General features: G+C 39.9%; 1 protein-coding gene across 1 annotated transcript; it reads left to right on the top strand.

The window, feature by feature from the left end:
- Positions 1-2,566: 2,566 nt before the first annotated feature.
- On the top strand, positions 2,567-10,407 carry LOC136465715 (uncharacterized). Its single transcript, XM_066464342.1, has 3 exons — positions 2,567-2,777; positions 7,928-8,173; positions 8,294-10,407. The coding sequence occupies exons 1-3, from the start codon at positions 2,567-2,569 to the stop codon at positions 10,405-10,407; spliced, it is 2,571 nt and encodes an 856-aa protein (XP_066320439.1).
- Positions 10,408-13,439: the final 3,032 nt, after the last annotated feature.

The following is a 13,439-nucleotide window of genomic DNA, read 5'->3' as shown; positions in this document are numbered from 1 at the left end:
GTCCCACAGTTACATGTGACACGCAAGCCATCGGGTCCCACAGGTCGGATGGAGATGGAGAATGGTCCCACAGGTACACGTGAGACATAAGCCGTCGAGTCCCACAGGTCGGATGCTAAAGGGTCCCAAAGGTACACGTCGGGTAGAGAAAGGACTGAGCGGAGACTTTTTTGATGAACTGCAAGCGTCATGGATGAGTAACTATAGGTCCCATAGGTACACGTTGGATGGAGAAGGGTCCCATAGGTACACGTCGCATGAAGATATGTTCGAGCCGAGACTTTTATGATGAATTACAAGCGTCACGGATGAGTAACTATAGGTCTCATAGGTACATGTCAGATGGAGAAAGTACTGTGTGGAGATCTATAATGAAGCCGTTCATTACATATCGAATATTGTTTGTCATAGATGTGTAATTAGTTCAATGACGAAGCCCTATTTGTCATAGTTTTAAAGGAGATCATCACAGTTGAGTCACACTAGTGATCTGTGATGAAACCCTACGCTCTTCTATGATGGTTTTTGTGATGATGCCTGATTTCATCCTAGAAAAGGAGGGTTGCAGGATCGTCATCGATGATCTATGACGAAACCAAAATCTTCGTCATAAAAAGTGATCTTCTATGACAATTTTGCATTCGTCATTAAGATTTTCGTCATAGAAGTGGATATTTCTAGTAGTGCCCCTTAGGCCCACCTATCACCCTCTCCTTCCTACGTTGGTTCTCCACCACCTTAGGGTTTTCATCTACGTCGTTCTTTCAAGTCGGTTTGATCCAAGGGCTCAAGATTGATGCTCCTCCCTATATATCAGCCCCTGCCACCCCCTAGGGCATCCTCCATCATTCAAGCAGTCATTCAATCAAGAGATCAAACCATAATCATCCTCAAAGCTCCACCATATTCTAGGGCATAGCTAGCTAGGCTAGATCTATAGGGAGGCAAGCTTCGCTTGGATTCCTAATCTTATCAAAAGCATGGCTTGGTATAGCCCCTTGTATCATCTTTTGTATCTTCCATTATTCATATGTTTGCTACAATTGATTCGACATTGTTCTTAATATTATTCATGTTCCTAATTATCGTGTTCATTGTTTACTTTGATTATATGCTTAGTATGGCTAGATTATCATCATGTTCAAGCATAAGTTCATATAGCGCTCGCTCTAAAGTACAAGGGGTGAGTAGTCAACATTGTGTAAGCATGGTGCTTATACATTATTTACCTACGGATGCACCCTATATTCTGGGCCATGTGGTAGATCGCATGTGTACACTCCTGTTGAGTCCTTTGTAGTCCACTCCCCGAATATAGATCAAGTAGGATCTAGTTACGAAGGAAGTCATGCTCTATTCTTGATCTTCCTTAGTAATATCCCTTATGTGTAGATATGAAGTTGATCTTAGCCATGATTATTAAGTGTAATTGCACTAATCAACGTATGCTTTGACTTGTAATTAAGAATGACTTAGGAATTATTCCTCTAATATCTACTTAGTCATGCTAATGCCATAGAAAGGAGTACTCTGAGTGATCAATTATCATTTACCATTCATATAACATTTATCTCTTGACTTACCCTTGTTGTGAGTAGAAGTTTGGTTATGGTTTATTTCTCCATCATGTGTATAAGTTATCAATATATTCCTTTGCCCGTCTTTCCCTGTGGTAAAATATAAATAACGATACCAAGAATACTCCCGTGTGAAATGCTATAATGGTATATTATCTGTGTGCTTGCAGATACCTTCATATATATATTCTTTCTAGTCACAATAAAATACTTAAGTACTTCTTAGTATCATTTTAGAAGTGACGCTAGGTAGTACTAACAAGCATTTATGCCATCACAGCTAGGGATGACAACTTAGCAAAAGTGATGTTAAGAAATGTCAATAATATTATGTGTCTAGTTAAACAAGTGACATGTTAATAAATACCAACAAGTATTTCTGGTGCCGTTGCTGGGGACTAGACTCAACTCTGTTCTTAGTAGCGACGCTAAGGAATGTCAACAAAGACTGATTTCTCAAATCGGTCAAGCTAGTTGTGAACAAAAATTGTAGCACACATATAAAGATGGAGTGTTGATTCCTTAACCATTAATACATCAAAATCCTCATTGGTGGAGGATGTGTGCTGGTTTAGCTCACTATGAGCAATGATGTGCCCCTCAGAGCCGATTGAGCTATGACCAATCGAGCTACCAGTAAGGCAGGACCGATTAAGCCAGTTTTGGTTAAACTTGCTAATCAAGTCTAACAAAAGGGTAAGGCATCAGTAGAGCAAGTGTATGTGTTAAGGGACAAGAAAGTTCTCACTAATCCTATAGAAAAGGCCGCTGAGCAAATTATCATCAAAATCAATTATGTAGATGTTCCCGGTGTTGTTGATCTGGTCCCTACTGGTGTTGATGAGCTTTCTGGAGATCAAGATGACTTTACACCATAGAGTGCTACTTTCCAAAAGCTAGCGAACCACGTGAATCACCTCAAGCAACTGCATGTGAAGGGCCACATTAATGGCAAACCGGTCAACAATATGTTGGTGGATAATGGAGCCATGGCGAATCTAATGCCGTATTCACTTTATAAGAAGCTTAGCGGATCTGATGAGGAATTGATTAAGACCAAGAGGATGGTCAAAGGTATTGGAGGAAAACCTATTTTGGCCAAGGGATTGGCTTTAATGAAGCTTACCATCGGGAGCAAAACATTGGCCACCGTCTTCTTTGTTGTAGAGGTGCAAGGGAGCTACAATTTGATTCTTGGGCGTAAATGGATTCATGGCAATCGATGTGTGCCTTCTAGCTGGCATCAGTTCCTCATTTAGTGGGTGAACAATGAAGTTGAGATCATCCATGCGGACTCATCGGCTTATACCATGGCCGATGCCCCTTTGCTTAGGGGGCATGATGATATGATTCGCTTGCCATGGAGAGACCTTGCTGGTTTTGAGTCACTAGAGGCGGTTTTGTTCCCGTTTCTCTAGAGACGATTGATGATCAACTCCATATCATCATGTAGTATAAATTTTGTTTGGACTGGGGATTGCGTCGGCCAACCCATGTGAGCAAATTGTCGTTGGGTTTGGCATTAGACCACGGCCGACGTATGTAGGACAAAATTGAGAAGCCGATTATAAATAAGTTAATCGCGCTTTTCATGAATTTTCTATCAACACCACCGGTTCTTCGTGCATCTAGGAGTGGAGCTCCATTCACATTATAAATTATTACCAAAGAGGGTGTATTGGTGTTCGTTGATTCAAGAAGACAAAAGGAAAGGATGTGTTATCATCTATATTGATTGATGTCTTCATGATCCTATGATAAGGTATGCCCATATTGAAAAATTATGCTTGTCACTATACTATGCTTGTGCTAAGATGAGACATTATCTTTTGTTAAGTACATGTGTTGTTGCATGCCAGGCCGATATGATAAAGCACATGTTATATCGGCCAATCATCAGTTGTAGGATAGGCAAGTGGGCATATGCTTTGATTGAATATGACTTGACTTTTGAACTATTGAGAACATTAAAAGTCAAGTCCTTGTTGATTTTATTGTTGAGCATGGAACTGATTTAGGATATGAGATCAATTACCTGTTTGCTACCCATGGAGGCTTTATTTCAATTAATCGGCTTGCAAAGAGGGCCAAGGTGTTGGCATAATCATTTTTTTCTTACAATGGTGTTGTTTGAGACATTAAGCCGATTAAAATTATATTTGCACCAACATTCAAGCCGAATGTGAAGTTCTTTTATTCGGCTTGGAGATAGTGCATTCCATGGAGGTGAAACATGTTAAGGCCTTTAGTGATTCCTTGCTGGTGGTACAGCAAAAGGGGTCACTACTTGATATGCATCTTGATATTTTCCTTGACATTATAAATACATTTGCTGAATTTTGAATTCGGCATATTCCAAGGCATGAGGATTTAAAGGCCAACATGTTAGCTCAACAAGCATCTAGCTTTAGCGTCGGTGGATGTAAATTTCACATCAAAGAAAAGTCGATGCAAGAAAATTCATTTGTTTTGTATGCAGGAGCAACAAAATTGGCTCAGCCAACTCCTAGAGTCGCCCTAGCCGAGTTGCAGGGTCGGCCAAGCCGACTACCAGGGCCAGCCAGGCCGGTTTGACCAGTGGGGTCCCAAATCGGCTTGTCTCAAACTCCAGCGATGTTAGAGGCGATTTGGATGCTTGGAGAACTCCCATTATGGATTAATTAAGTAATCCAAGTGCTAAAGTTGATAAGAATTTTTGGCAAATGGCATGCAACAGTATTATGATCAATGATGACTTAATTGACTTTTTGTCGAATGCTTGCCATTGACATGCTTGAATTTAGGATGTTGATGCCCACTTGAAGCTTGCCACTTTAACACATCCTATTGTCAAGTTATGGTGTTTGGGAGTTCGACCTTTTAGTCTATTTAAGCAATATTGTGGTTCGGACTTGTTATGGACCGAATTCATTAATTATATTCTGCTTTGGAAGAACATAGAGGCTAGATGTTGGCTCCACCAAACCCAATTTCATATTTAAGATCGAGAAAGATTATGGATGATGACAATTGCTCGGTGCATATGCAAGAATTTGATGAAAACAGCTGAGGACATCATTTTGAAAAGTTCAAGATAGCAAACAGAAGATATCAGTGAAGGCAGAAAATAGAATTTGTCACCTCAAAGCTGAAATTGAGTTTGAGACTGACGAAGGTGTTTTTAATACGCAAGCTTTACTAAAAACAGGAGGGCATATGTTGACACCCAAAAGTGTCCAAAGTGTATAATGGACTCCTCCGTCAAGGAAACAGCTTCTTCAGGGCCTGACCAGCCAGAGTCGTCTTAGCCGACTCCCTTGACCAACTTCCTCAAGTGCAAGAATGGACTTCACCATTGCGTTCCTCTCGTCGAGCTGATCGAAAAACATATATGGTTCGCCTCGTTTGGAGTCCGGATGAATTAATTATGAATTTTGGAATCTTTTTACCCGAATTTCCCACGGCCAAGTCGGCTTAACCGAGTCCCCTAGTCGACTAAGCCAACTCTCCCGCCCGAAAACAGGACCTCGGGCCCATGGAAGTCGGCTTAGCCGACTTTGTCAGGTCTAGAATGGATCCAAACACGTTTTGACGTGATTTGGAAGGGGTTTCGATTCCTTGAGGGATAAGGCCACCCCCAGCTTATTAATATAAGGTCCACGGCCGATTAAGGTGCCCAACACATGCAATCCTACCAAAAACCAATCTACTACCTGTCTTTTACCCTATCTTCCCCTCTACTTCTCCTCGTTCTTCATCGGCGTTGCATGGATGGTGGATCGACGATGGTGAAGCTCTAGAGCGGCCAGGCCGGCTAGAGCAGCCCATAGCCGTTGCATGCCCCAACAGGGTCCCTTCCGGGCGTGTGAGGTTTCGGGTCTCAAGAGACCTTGCTGGCATGTCTTGCGTATCGCGCTCCCGGTGAGGCTCCTCCGGCGACGTGTCTTGCGTATAGCGCTCATCGCCGGAGGCACAAGGTCCAGGTGTGGACATCCCCTAGGCGCTGGCCGATCTAAAAATCGGCTAGGCCCTATATCGAGCGATCTATCTTCTTATCGAGTGTGTGACATAATTAAGCGTCAACAGTATGGTGCACATAAACCTCTTCAACAGAAACGCACAAACTGGAAGGACCATCATGAATGTTTATTTTACTGCTTGATTGACTGCTTGTGTATGGATTCACAGAAGTCCTCTTACTTATGAGGCTCCATGTTGTGTGCTGTTATGTTACCTCCTTATTTTCATTGACGTCCTTATGTTCACATTACGTTGTGCTAAGTTTTGTGTCCATTGAAATCGTGGAGACAATCGATTATGAACGATTTAGAAATATATATATATATATGTTGGCACTCCAATCTCAAAAGGACCAGCCCTGGCAATTGTTGGCCACTGTAGCAGAGCAAGGGAAAGCCTAAGACTTAATTAAAATCCGCGGAGCAAGAACCGTTTCCCTGGCGCCATAGTATGGCACGATAGCGCAATAAGAAGCCAAAAAAAAAAGGCCTTACAATCTCTTGGCTCTGGCTGCTTGTTGTGACTAAAAGGAGCTGTCGCCTTCATCGACATGACTGGCGAGGATGCGTTGGCATTGTTAACCACCAGGACATGACTACCGAAAGGCGAAAGCTAGTTGTCTCCTTCAGTCTTTGATTATCAGCACTGTAGCGCGGATCGTGGTCCGAAAGCTACTTAGATGGTTGGCATTCGTTTTGGCACTAGGAATTACTGTTTATTAATATTGCATGATACCTCATCTGCCTCCGAATCAGCGCATGTCTAAATGGATGTTTACATAGACGGTGCTACATGCTCGCATTCGAACTCGTCGTCATTTTACAAAAACAGTCATGGGTAGTGGGAGGGAAGATCTAGGGAGTGCCAACAAATTTAGGTGGCCTAGTAGGTAATCTGCTAGAGTGAATTTTTTTACTCCTCACTATAAAATTAGGGATAAGTAGTCTAACAAGTAGTGTTGCTGGAGATGCTCTTAGTCACAACACATTACAGTCATCCACCTAGATCGAGTACGAGCGGAAGTCTTTAAAAGAGCATAAGTTTTTAAGGTACAGTGTGCGGAATGTGCCATCCTGTATACATCTACGTAACGTCAGTTCTCCTACCACTCCTGGTCCTCGGCGGACTCAGGTGCATAGAACAACCCGTAGGCCGGGGCTACACTACCTGCAAAACTTAAGTAATTACAGGACGAGTACTAAAATGTATTCCGCAGGAATATAGTACAAGGAAGTATGTATTTGGTTTAGTACCAAGGATTGCATTGGTTTTGCATAAAAGCATTTTACACAGGAATGTAAAGGTGAACCTTACAGCTAAGCAAATGACAAGCATAGCATGGTTCAAAGGCATTGTAAGCAATTAAGCAATTGGACCTCAATCTTCCACAAGTCCTTGTTCAACTCTAAACCGTATTTACAAGCAGCAGTTGGACCTTATCGTAAACAAAATCGATCGGACAAACAGTCTGTTCGTTTGGCTGTGCCTTATCGTAAACGATCGTAAATTTTTAGCCGGAACAGTATTTTTCTCTCACACAAACCAGCCAGCAGTAATTCTTCACGAACCAGCAATGATATGAACCAGCCAACCGAACAGGCTGAAAACCTGCCATAGTAGGAGTATGTCTGTGGCCGGGCACGCACAGAGGCACGCACAGACGCACAGAGCCAAATGTGTACCCCCTCCTCTAGTGACTCCCCTTCATTCATCCACTACGCCACTATGGATTTTTAGGGGCGGCTCCAGGGCATCTATAGCAACGGTTTGGCCAGCCGTCTCTACCAGGGGCGGAGCTACAGGGTATGCTGTATATGCTACAGCATACCCTGCGTTGCTACGATGTACATGAGTAAATATACGTATTTTGTTTAAAAAAAAAGAGAAAACAACACCGCGAGTAGCATCTGTCGTTGCGTCAGCGACATCAGGCCGGCCCAGTAGTCACGGCCCAACCCAGCAACGGAAACAGATAGGTCTCGTACAATTCGCGTCGCTTGACTCGCCGGCTCGCCGCCACTCGTGTCGTTCGGTTTTCCCCATCGGCAGACCGCAGACGGCAGTTGCCCAGATCGGAGATCGCCTGATCGTCACCTTCGACTCCGGGATCGCCAGGCATCGAGCAAGTTTGTTCAGGACGCAAAGCACGAAGGCATCGCCAGCCATTCAGGACGCAAGCACCAACAGACGCAATCACGCAAAGCACCAAATAGCCGCAAAGTAAGTATATTTTATTAGATGTGACTTCCAATTTTTTTAGTTGTAATTTGCAATGATGATCCATGCAAATTTTTGATTCAGTTCACTCAAGAAATTATTTGGCGTTGTTGTTCTTTGTAAAATTCATGCAGTTATGAAGAGAGACGGGGACATTGCATCTCTTTATCGGAAGCATGAAGCAAAAAGGAAGGCAGCGGCGGCGGCAGCGGCTGCTACTTCTAATCATTCTCCTAATTCGATTGTACCTGTGGTGGAACAGCAGACTCGTGAGAGAGTAGTTGAGGAAACTGAAAATAATGTGGTACCGCCACCGCCACGACCACAACCGCCTTCAGCTCAACCGGTTTATGATATCAATCGTCTTCCACATGATCCAGGTGAAAGACGTCCCATTCGTAGTTATCCAGTTAAGGATCAAGATGCAATTCGAAGAGCATATATTACTAAAGGTCCATTTAAACCCTTTGCACATGATTTTCCGAAAACATGGATTTCAGGACAAAATCGCCAATTCAATTTTTGTTGGATGTACAATCATGAATGGCTTGAGTATAGTATTAAGAAGGATGCTGCATTTTGCTTTATATGCTACTTGTTTAAGAAGGGCAGTGGGTCGGAGGCATTTACTGTTGATGGCTGGAATAATTGGAATATAGGAGAGCCTGCACTTCTCAAACATTTGGGTTCCAAGACACATATTGCAGCTCAAGAGAGGTACATTGGCTTTATAAATCCCAAGGTAGCAATTGATTATAATATTCAGAAGTGGAGTGATGAGGATCTTCGACTTTATAAGAAACGATTGACATTTTCACTTAGGTGTATCAAGTTTCTTTTGCATCAAGGGTTGGCATTTCGTGGACATGATAAAAGTAAAGAATCTAGCAACAGAGGGAACTTCATTGAACTTTTGAAATTTCTTGCTGGAAATAGTGAAGAAGTCAACAAGTATGTTTTGGACAATGCTCCAGGTAATTGTACCTTAACTAGCCCGGACATACAAAAGCAAATTATTCACTGTTGTGCCCTAGAAACTAGAAAGAAAATAATTGAAGAACTTGGTGATGAGCCCTTTGCAATTTTAGCCGATGAGTCTAGTGATATATCACATAAAGAACAACTAGCTCTTTGCTTGCGTTATGTTGATAAATTGGGAAGGCCATGTGAGCATTTTATTGGAGTTGTTCATGTAGATGATACTACCTCTCTATCACTGAAGAGTGCAATTGAAGCTTTACTTGTTAGTCATGGCTTGAGTTTGACTCAAATCCGTGGTCAAGGATATGATGGGGCTAGCAATATGAAAGGAGATATTAAAGGGCTGAAAACATTGATCATGCAAGATTCACCTTCTGCTTATTATATTCATTGTTTTGCTCATCAACTCCAATTGGTTCTTGTGGCTGTTGCTAAGGGAAATACAGATTGCAGCTCCTTTTTTGATCAAGTATCTATCTTATTGAATATTATTGGGGTTTCTTGTAAGCGTCATGACATGCTTAGAAAAGCTAGGCTTGAGAATATCAAGAAAGCACTTGACTGTGGTGAAATTGAATCTGGAACTGGATTACATCAAGAAATGGGTTTGTCTAGGCCTGGAGATACTCGATGGGGATCTCATTACAAAACTATATGCAGCATCCTTACTATGTATGAATCAATCCATGATGTACTGGTTGATCTTGGGGATGATCCTACATATAAGGATGATTGGACCAAAATACATTTTGTGATGGGAGCATTTGAGACCTTTGAGTTTGTTTTCTTTGTACATTTAATGTATATTATTCTTGGATACACGAATGAGTTATCTGAGTGTCTACAAAGAAGGGAGCAAGATATTCTCAATGCAATATCACTTGTTAATGTGGCAAAGAAAAGAATGCAACAATTGAGGTCTGATGGTTGGAATACTTTTCTTGAGAAGGTCACCTCATTTTGTGATAAACATGGTGTTGATGTTCCTGCTATGGATGGTGTTTATGTTCCTTATGGAAAATCAACAAGGAAAGCTCGTGCTCGAAAGCAAACCAATGATGATCACTTCAGAAGAGAAGTATATATTGGTGTCATTGATCAAATAAGTCAAGAACTTGATAATCGGTTTGATGAGATCAATATGGAGTTGTTGTCTTGTATGGTGGCATTCAATCCTTCTAAATCGTTTGAGTCTTTTGATGCGCAGAAGCTACGCAGACTAGCTGAGTTCTACCCAAAGGACTTCTCAAAAAATAATTTGCGCAGACTTGAATTGCAGCTAGATAATTATATTGATGACATCAAGCAGGATGATAGATTCAAAGGTCTAGAAAATATTGTTGATCTCTCAGTTAAGCTTGTTCAAACGAAGAGACATAAAGTGTATGATATGGTTTATGAGCTTCTCAAATTGGTGCTGCTTCTACCTGTGGCAACAGCAAGTGTTGAAAGGGTATTTTCTGCATTGGTTTTAGTGAAAACAAAAACCCGAAACAAGATGGGAGATAGTCTTCTGGATGATTGTCTCGTCACTTTCATTGAGCGAGATATTTTCTTTGAAGTTGATGAAGATGACATAATTGAGACATTTATGTCCCTTCGAACGCGTCGAATAAACTCATCAGCAAGATAACATTGTAAGTCTCTAGTGCTCTATATGAATATATTTGAATTATCAGTTTGGCTTTTGAAACTATTTATATTGTATTTAGTGGATATGATTTCTAATTAATCCATGATTTTAAACCTTATTACAACCTTATTACCGAATTGGAAAGTGGATGTTCTGAATTGCGTATGAAATTTTTTGAGAAGCATACCCTGACCCAAAATTCTAGATTCGCCACTGGTCTCTACCAAACCGTTGCGACAAATGGTGGAGCTGCCCTTACAAATTCAATTTGTAGAGGCAGCTGCTGATTTGTATAGAGCCTCTCCTACAAATCATTTTCCAAAAACCACGATTTTAGGTCTCAAAATAGCAAAAAATAATAATAATTCAGAGAGGCCCCCACCGGTCAACCACCAACAGTATGCCAAGTCGCGCCATTTTTTGCGTGTAAATCCCGCACTTCACGATCGGTGGGACACGACCTCCCCGTCATGCGTACTCTCCTCTACCACTGCACCTCACAATCGCTTATGTCTACATTAGATTTTGGTTCCCCACATATTATCCTAAATCGAGCTTAAATTGATTGTTTGAGGCCCTAAATGAATTCAAATGAAAAAGTTATTAACTACAAAGTTTCATAACTTTTTGAGATCTATAACTTTCATTTTGGTAGTTTCTACATCTGAGGTCGTTTACAAAATTTGAATTTCAAATTTAAGAAATTCAAACCTAGTTTTCCTTAGCAAGATGAATTCAAATAAAAAAGTTATCAACTATAAAGTTTCATAACTTTTTAAGATCTATAACTTTTGTTTTTGTTGTTTGTCCATCCGAGGTCGTTTAAAAATTTTAAATTTTAAATTTTAGGAAATTCAAACGTAGTTTTCCTTGACGAGATGATTTCCAATCAAAACGTTGTCAACTACAAAGTTGTATAACTTTTTAGGATCTATAACTTTTATTTTGGTTTAGTTTTCCTTGACAAAATGAATTCAAATAAAAAGTTATCAACTATAAAGTTCTATAACTTTCTGAGATCTACAAGTTTTATTTTGGTCATTTGTTCATCCGACATAGTAGTAGTAATATTGTTTACAGATTTTACATTTCCCTCTTATAGCTTATGAAACTATAAGAGGGATATGTAAAATATGTGAACAATGTTACTACCACTTTATCGGATGAAGAAATGATTAAAATAAAAGTTGTAGATCTTGATGAGTTCTACAACTTTTATGTTTATGACTTTTTAAGCTGAAATTATTTAATATTTCAAAATATCGTTTGAAGTTGATATTTTTTAAAATTCAAATAGATAAAACATAGTCATATGAAAAGATCAAAATAATAGCTGTAAGAAGATAATAATTTGATAGATCATGATTTTAGAAAATTTTAGAAAAAAAATCATCAAATTTGAAGTTAGTACAAGGGAGAAAGATTAGTTACAAGTTTTAGCCAGAGATTAAAAAAAGAAATCAGACTTCTTCACCAATGTCAAAATTAAATTTCAAACACCATTTTAAAGTAGTAAATGATTTCAAATAAAACAATTGTAAATAACAAAGATTCATAACTTTTCGAGATCGACAACTTTTATTTTGGTCATTTCTCCATCTAAGGTCGTTTTTGAAAAAAAAATTCAAATTTTAGTACTTAATTTTTTACTATTTGGCGTCTACAAATAGAGCCATTTGTAGAGACAGCTAATAACAGCAACAACCCCTATTAATCGATTGAGCCGCCCCTAAAAAAATATAACATTGCTACAAATCCTTTTTTTAGCAGTGATCCTGCAACGTGGTGACATAGTTTTTGAATAGCTAGCGTAAGCCACGGGCAATGACGACATGCATGCTACAAGAAGAAAAAGCTAGGATCGCTACCAAATGTTTGAGACGCCGAGTGAAGTGGGGCTGCAGCTAGACCATATGTATGAGCAAGAGAAAAAGTTCTCTTTTTCTTAAAAAAAAGACCAAAGTTCTACCAAACATGACCTAAGTTCTCAAAACATATGCTATCTAGTTTGACTAGGCGTCATACTACAATACAACTCCATGGTATGCTGGTGGTGGTGGTGATGCTACCGAAATTTATAGTTCATTTTGGCTTTATCATCATAAATCAAACTTCTCTAATTTTTTATTGAGTCTCGATCTAGAAGCTTCGCTAACTTTTTATTAACACTATGTCATATAGTATTTGTAGGGGCGGTTTGGCCAGCCGACCCTACCCAAGCGCCTCTACAAATCATGTATTTATAGGGGCGGTTTCCAGATCGTCCCTACAAATCGATTTGTAGAGGCGGCTGGTGTTATCAGTCGCCCATATAAATCAATTTTGTAGGGGCGGCTGGTAACACCATTCGCTTTGTAGGGGCGGCTATAATACCAGCCGCCCCTATAATACCTGTTTGTAGGAGCGGTTCAGTATAGAACCGCCCCTACAGTACATTTTTCAGCCAAAAAAATTCAAATTTATAATTCACATTCGATCAGAACATATATTTTTCATGCACAACTCCATCATGACTTATCTTCTTCTACGATTGTACTGAAACTCAATGACAATACACATTTATTTATACCAGATTATAACAAATATTCCATGACTTTTAGGTGGACAATTTAGTACAGATAAATAAAACAAAAAAAACTCATCTATTAAATTTTCCAGTAATTGTAATAACATTTCATAGTGACTATGATTTTTATGTGAAAGACCACATAATAACAAAATCAATGACGCTCAGATCTAGCAATCGAACATCACAAAATCAGAAGCTTCTAATAATCCTTCCACTTGCAGAGTTGCAGTCAGACATCAGGTCAATGTAGCACTAAAGCAAACTGAAAACGAAATTCGTAATTCAACAGGTCACACATGACATATCTATTTAAGGGCAGCAGCAGTAATAATTCAGCTTAAGCTAGAGATCGGATGCATACCGGAGCTAGTGGCTAGCCTGAGACAGAAGTACTTTGTTCCCATCATTATTATATACAAGAAAGATGCTTTAATCAGCAAACCAAATTAATCATGTGGAGATG

This window comes from Miscanthus floridulus, chromosome 1 (assembly GCF_019320115.1).
Source record: "Miscanthus floridulus cultivar M001 chromosome 1, ASM1932011v1, whole genome shotgun sequence".
Classification (NCBI taxonomy): domain Eukaryota; kingdom Viridiplantae; phylum Streptophyta; class Magnoliopsida; order Poales; family Poaceae; genus Miscanthus; species Miscanthus floridulus.
The sequence above is the reverse complement of the archived record's forward strand: the minus strand, read 5'-3'. Positions and strand labels throughout refer to the sequence as shown.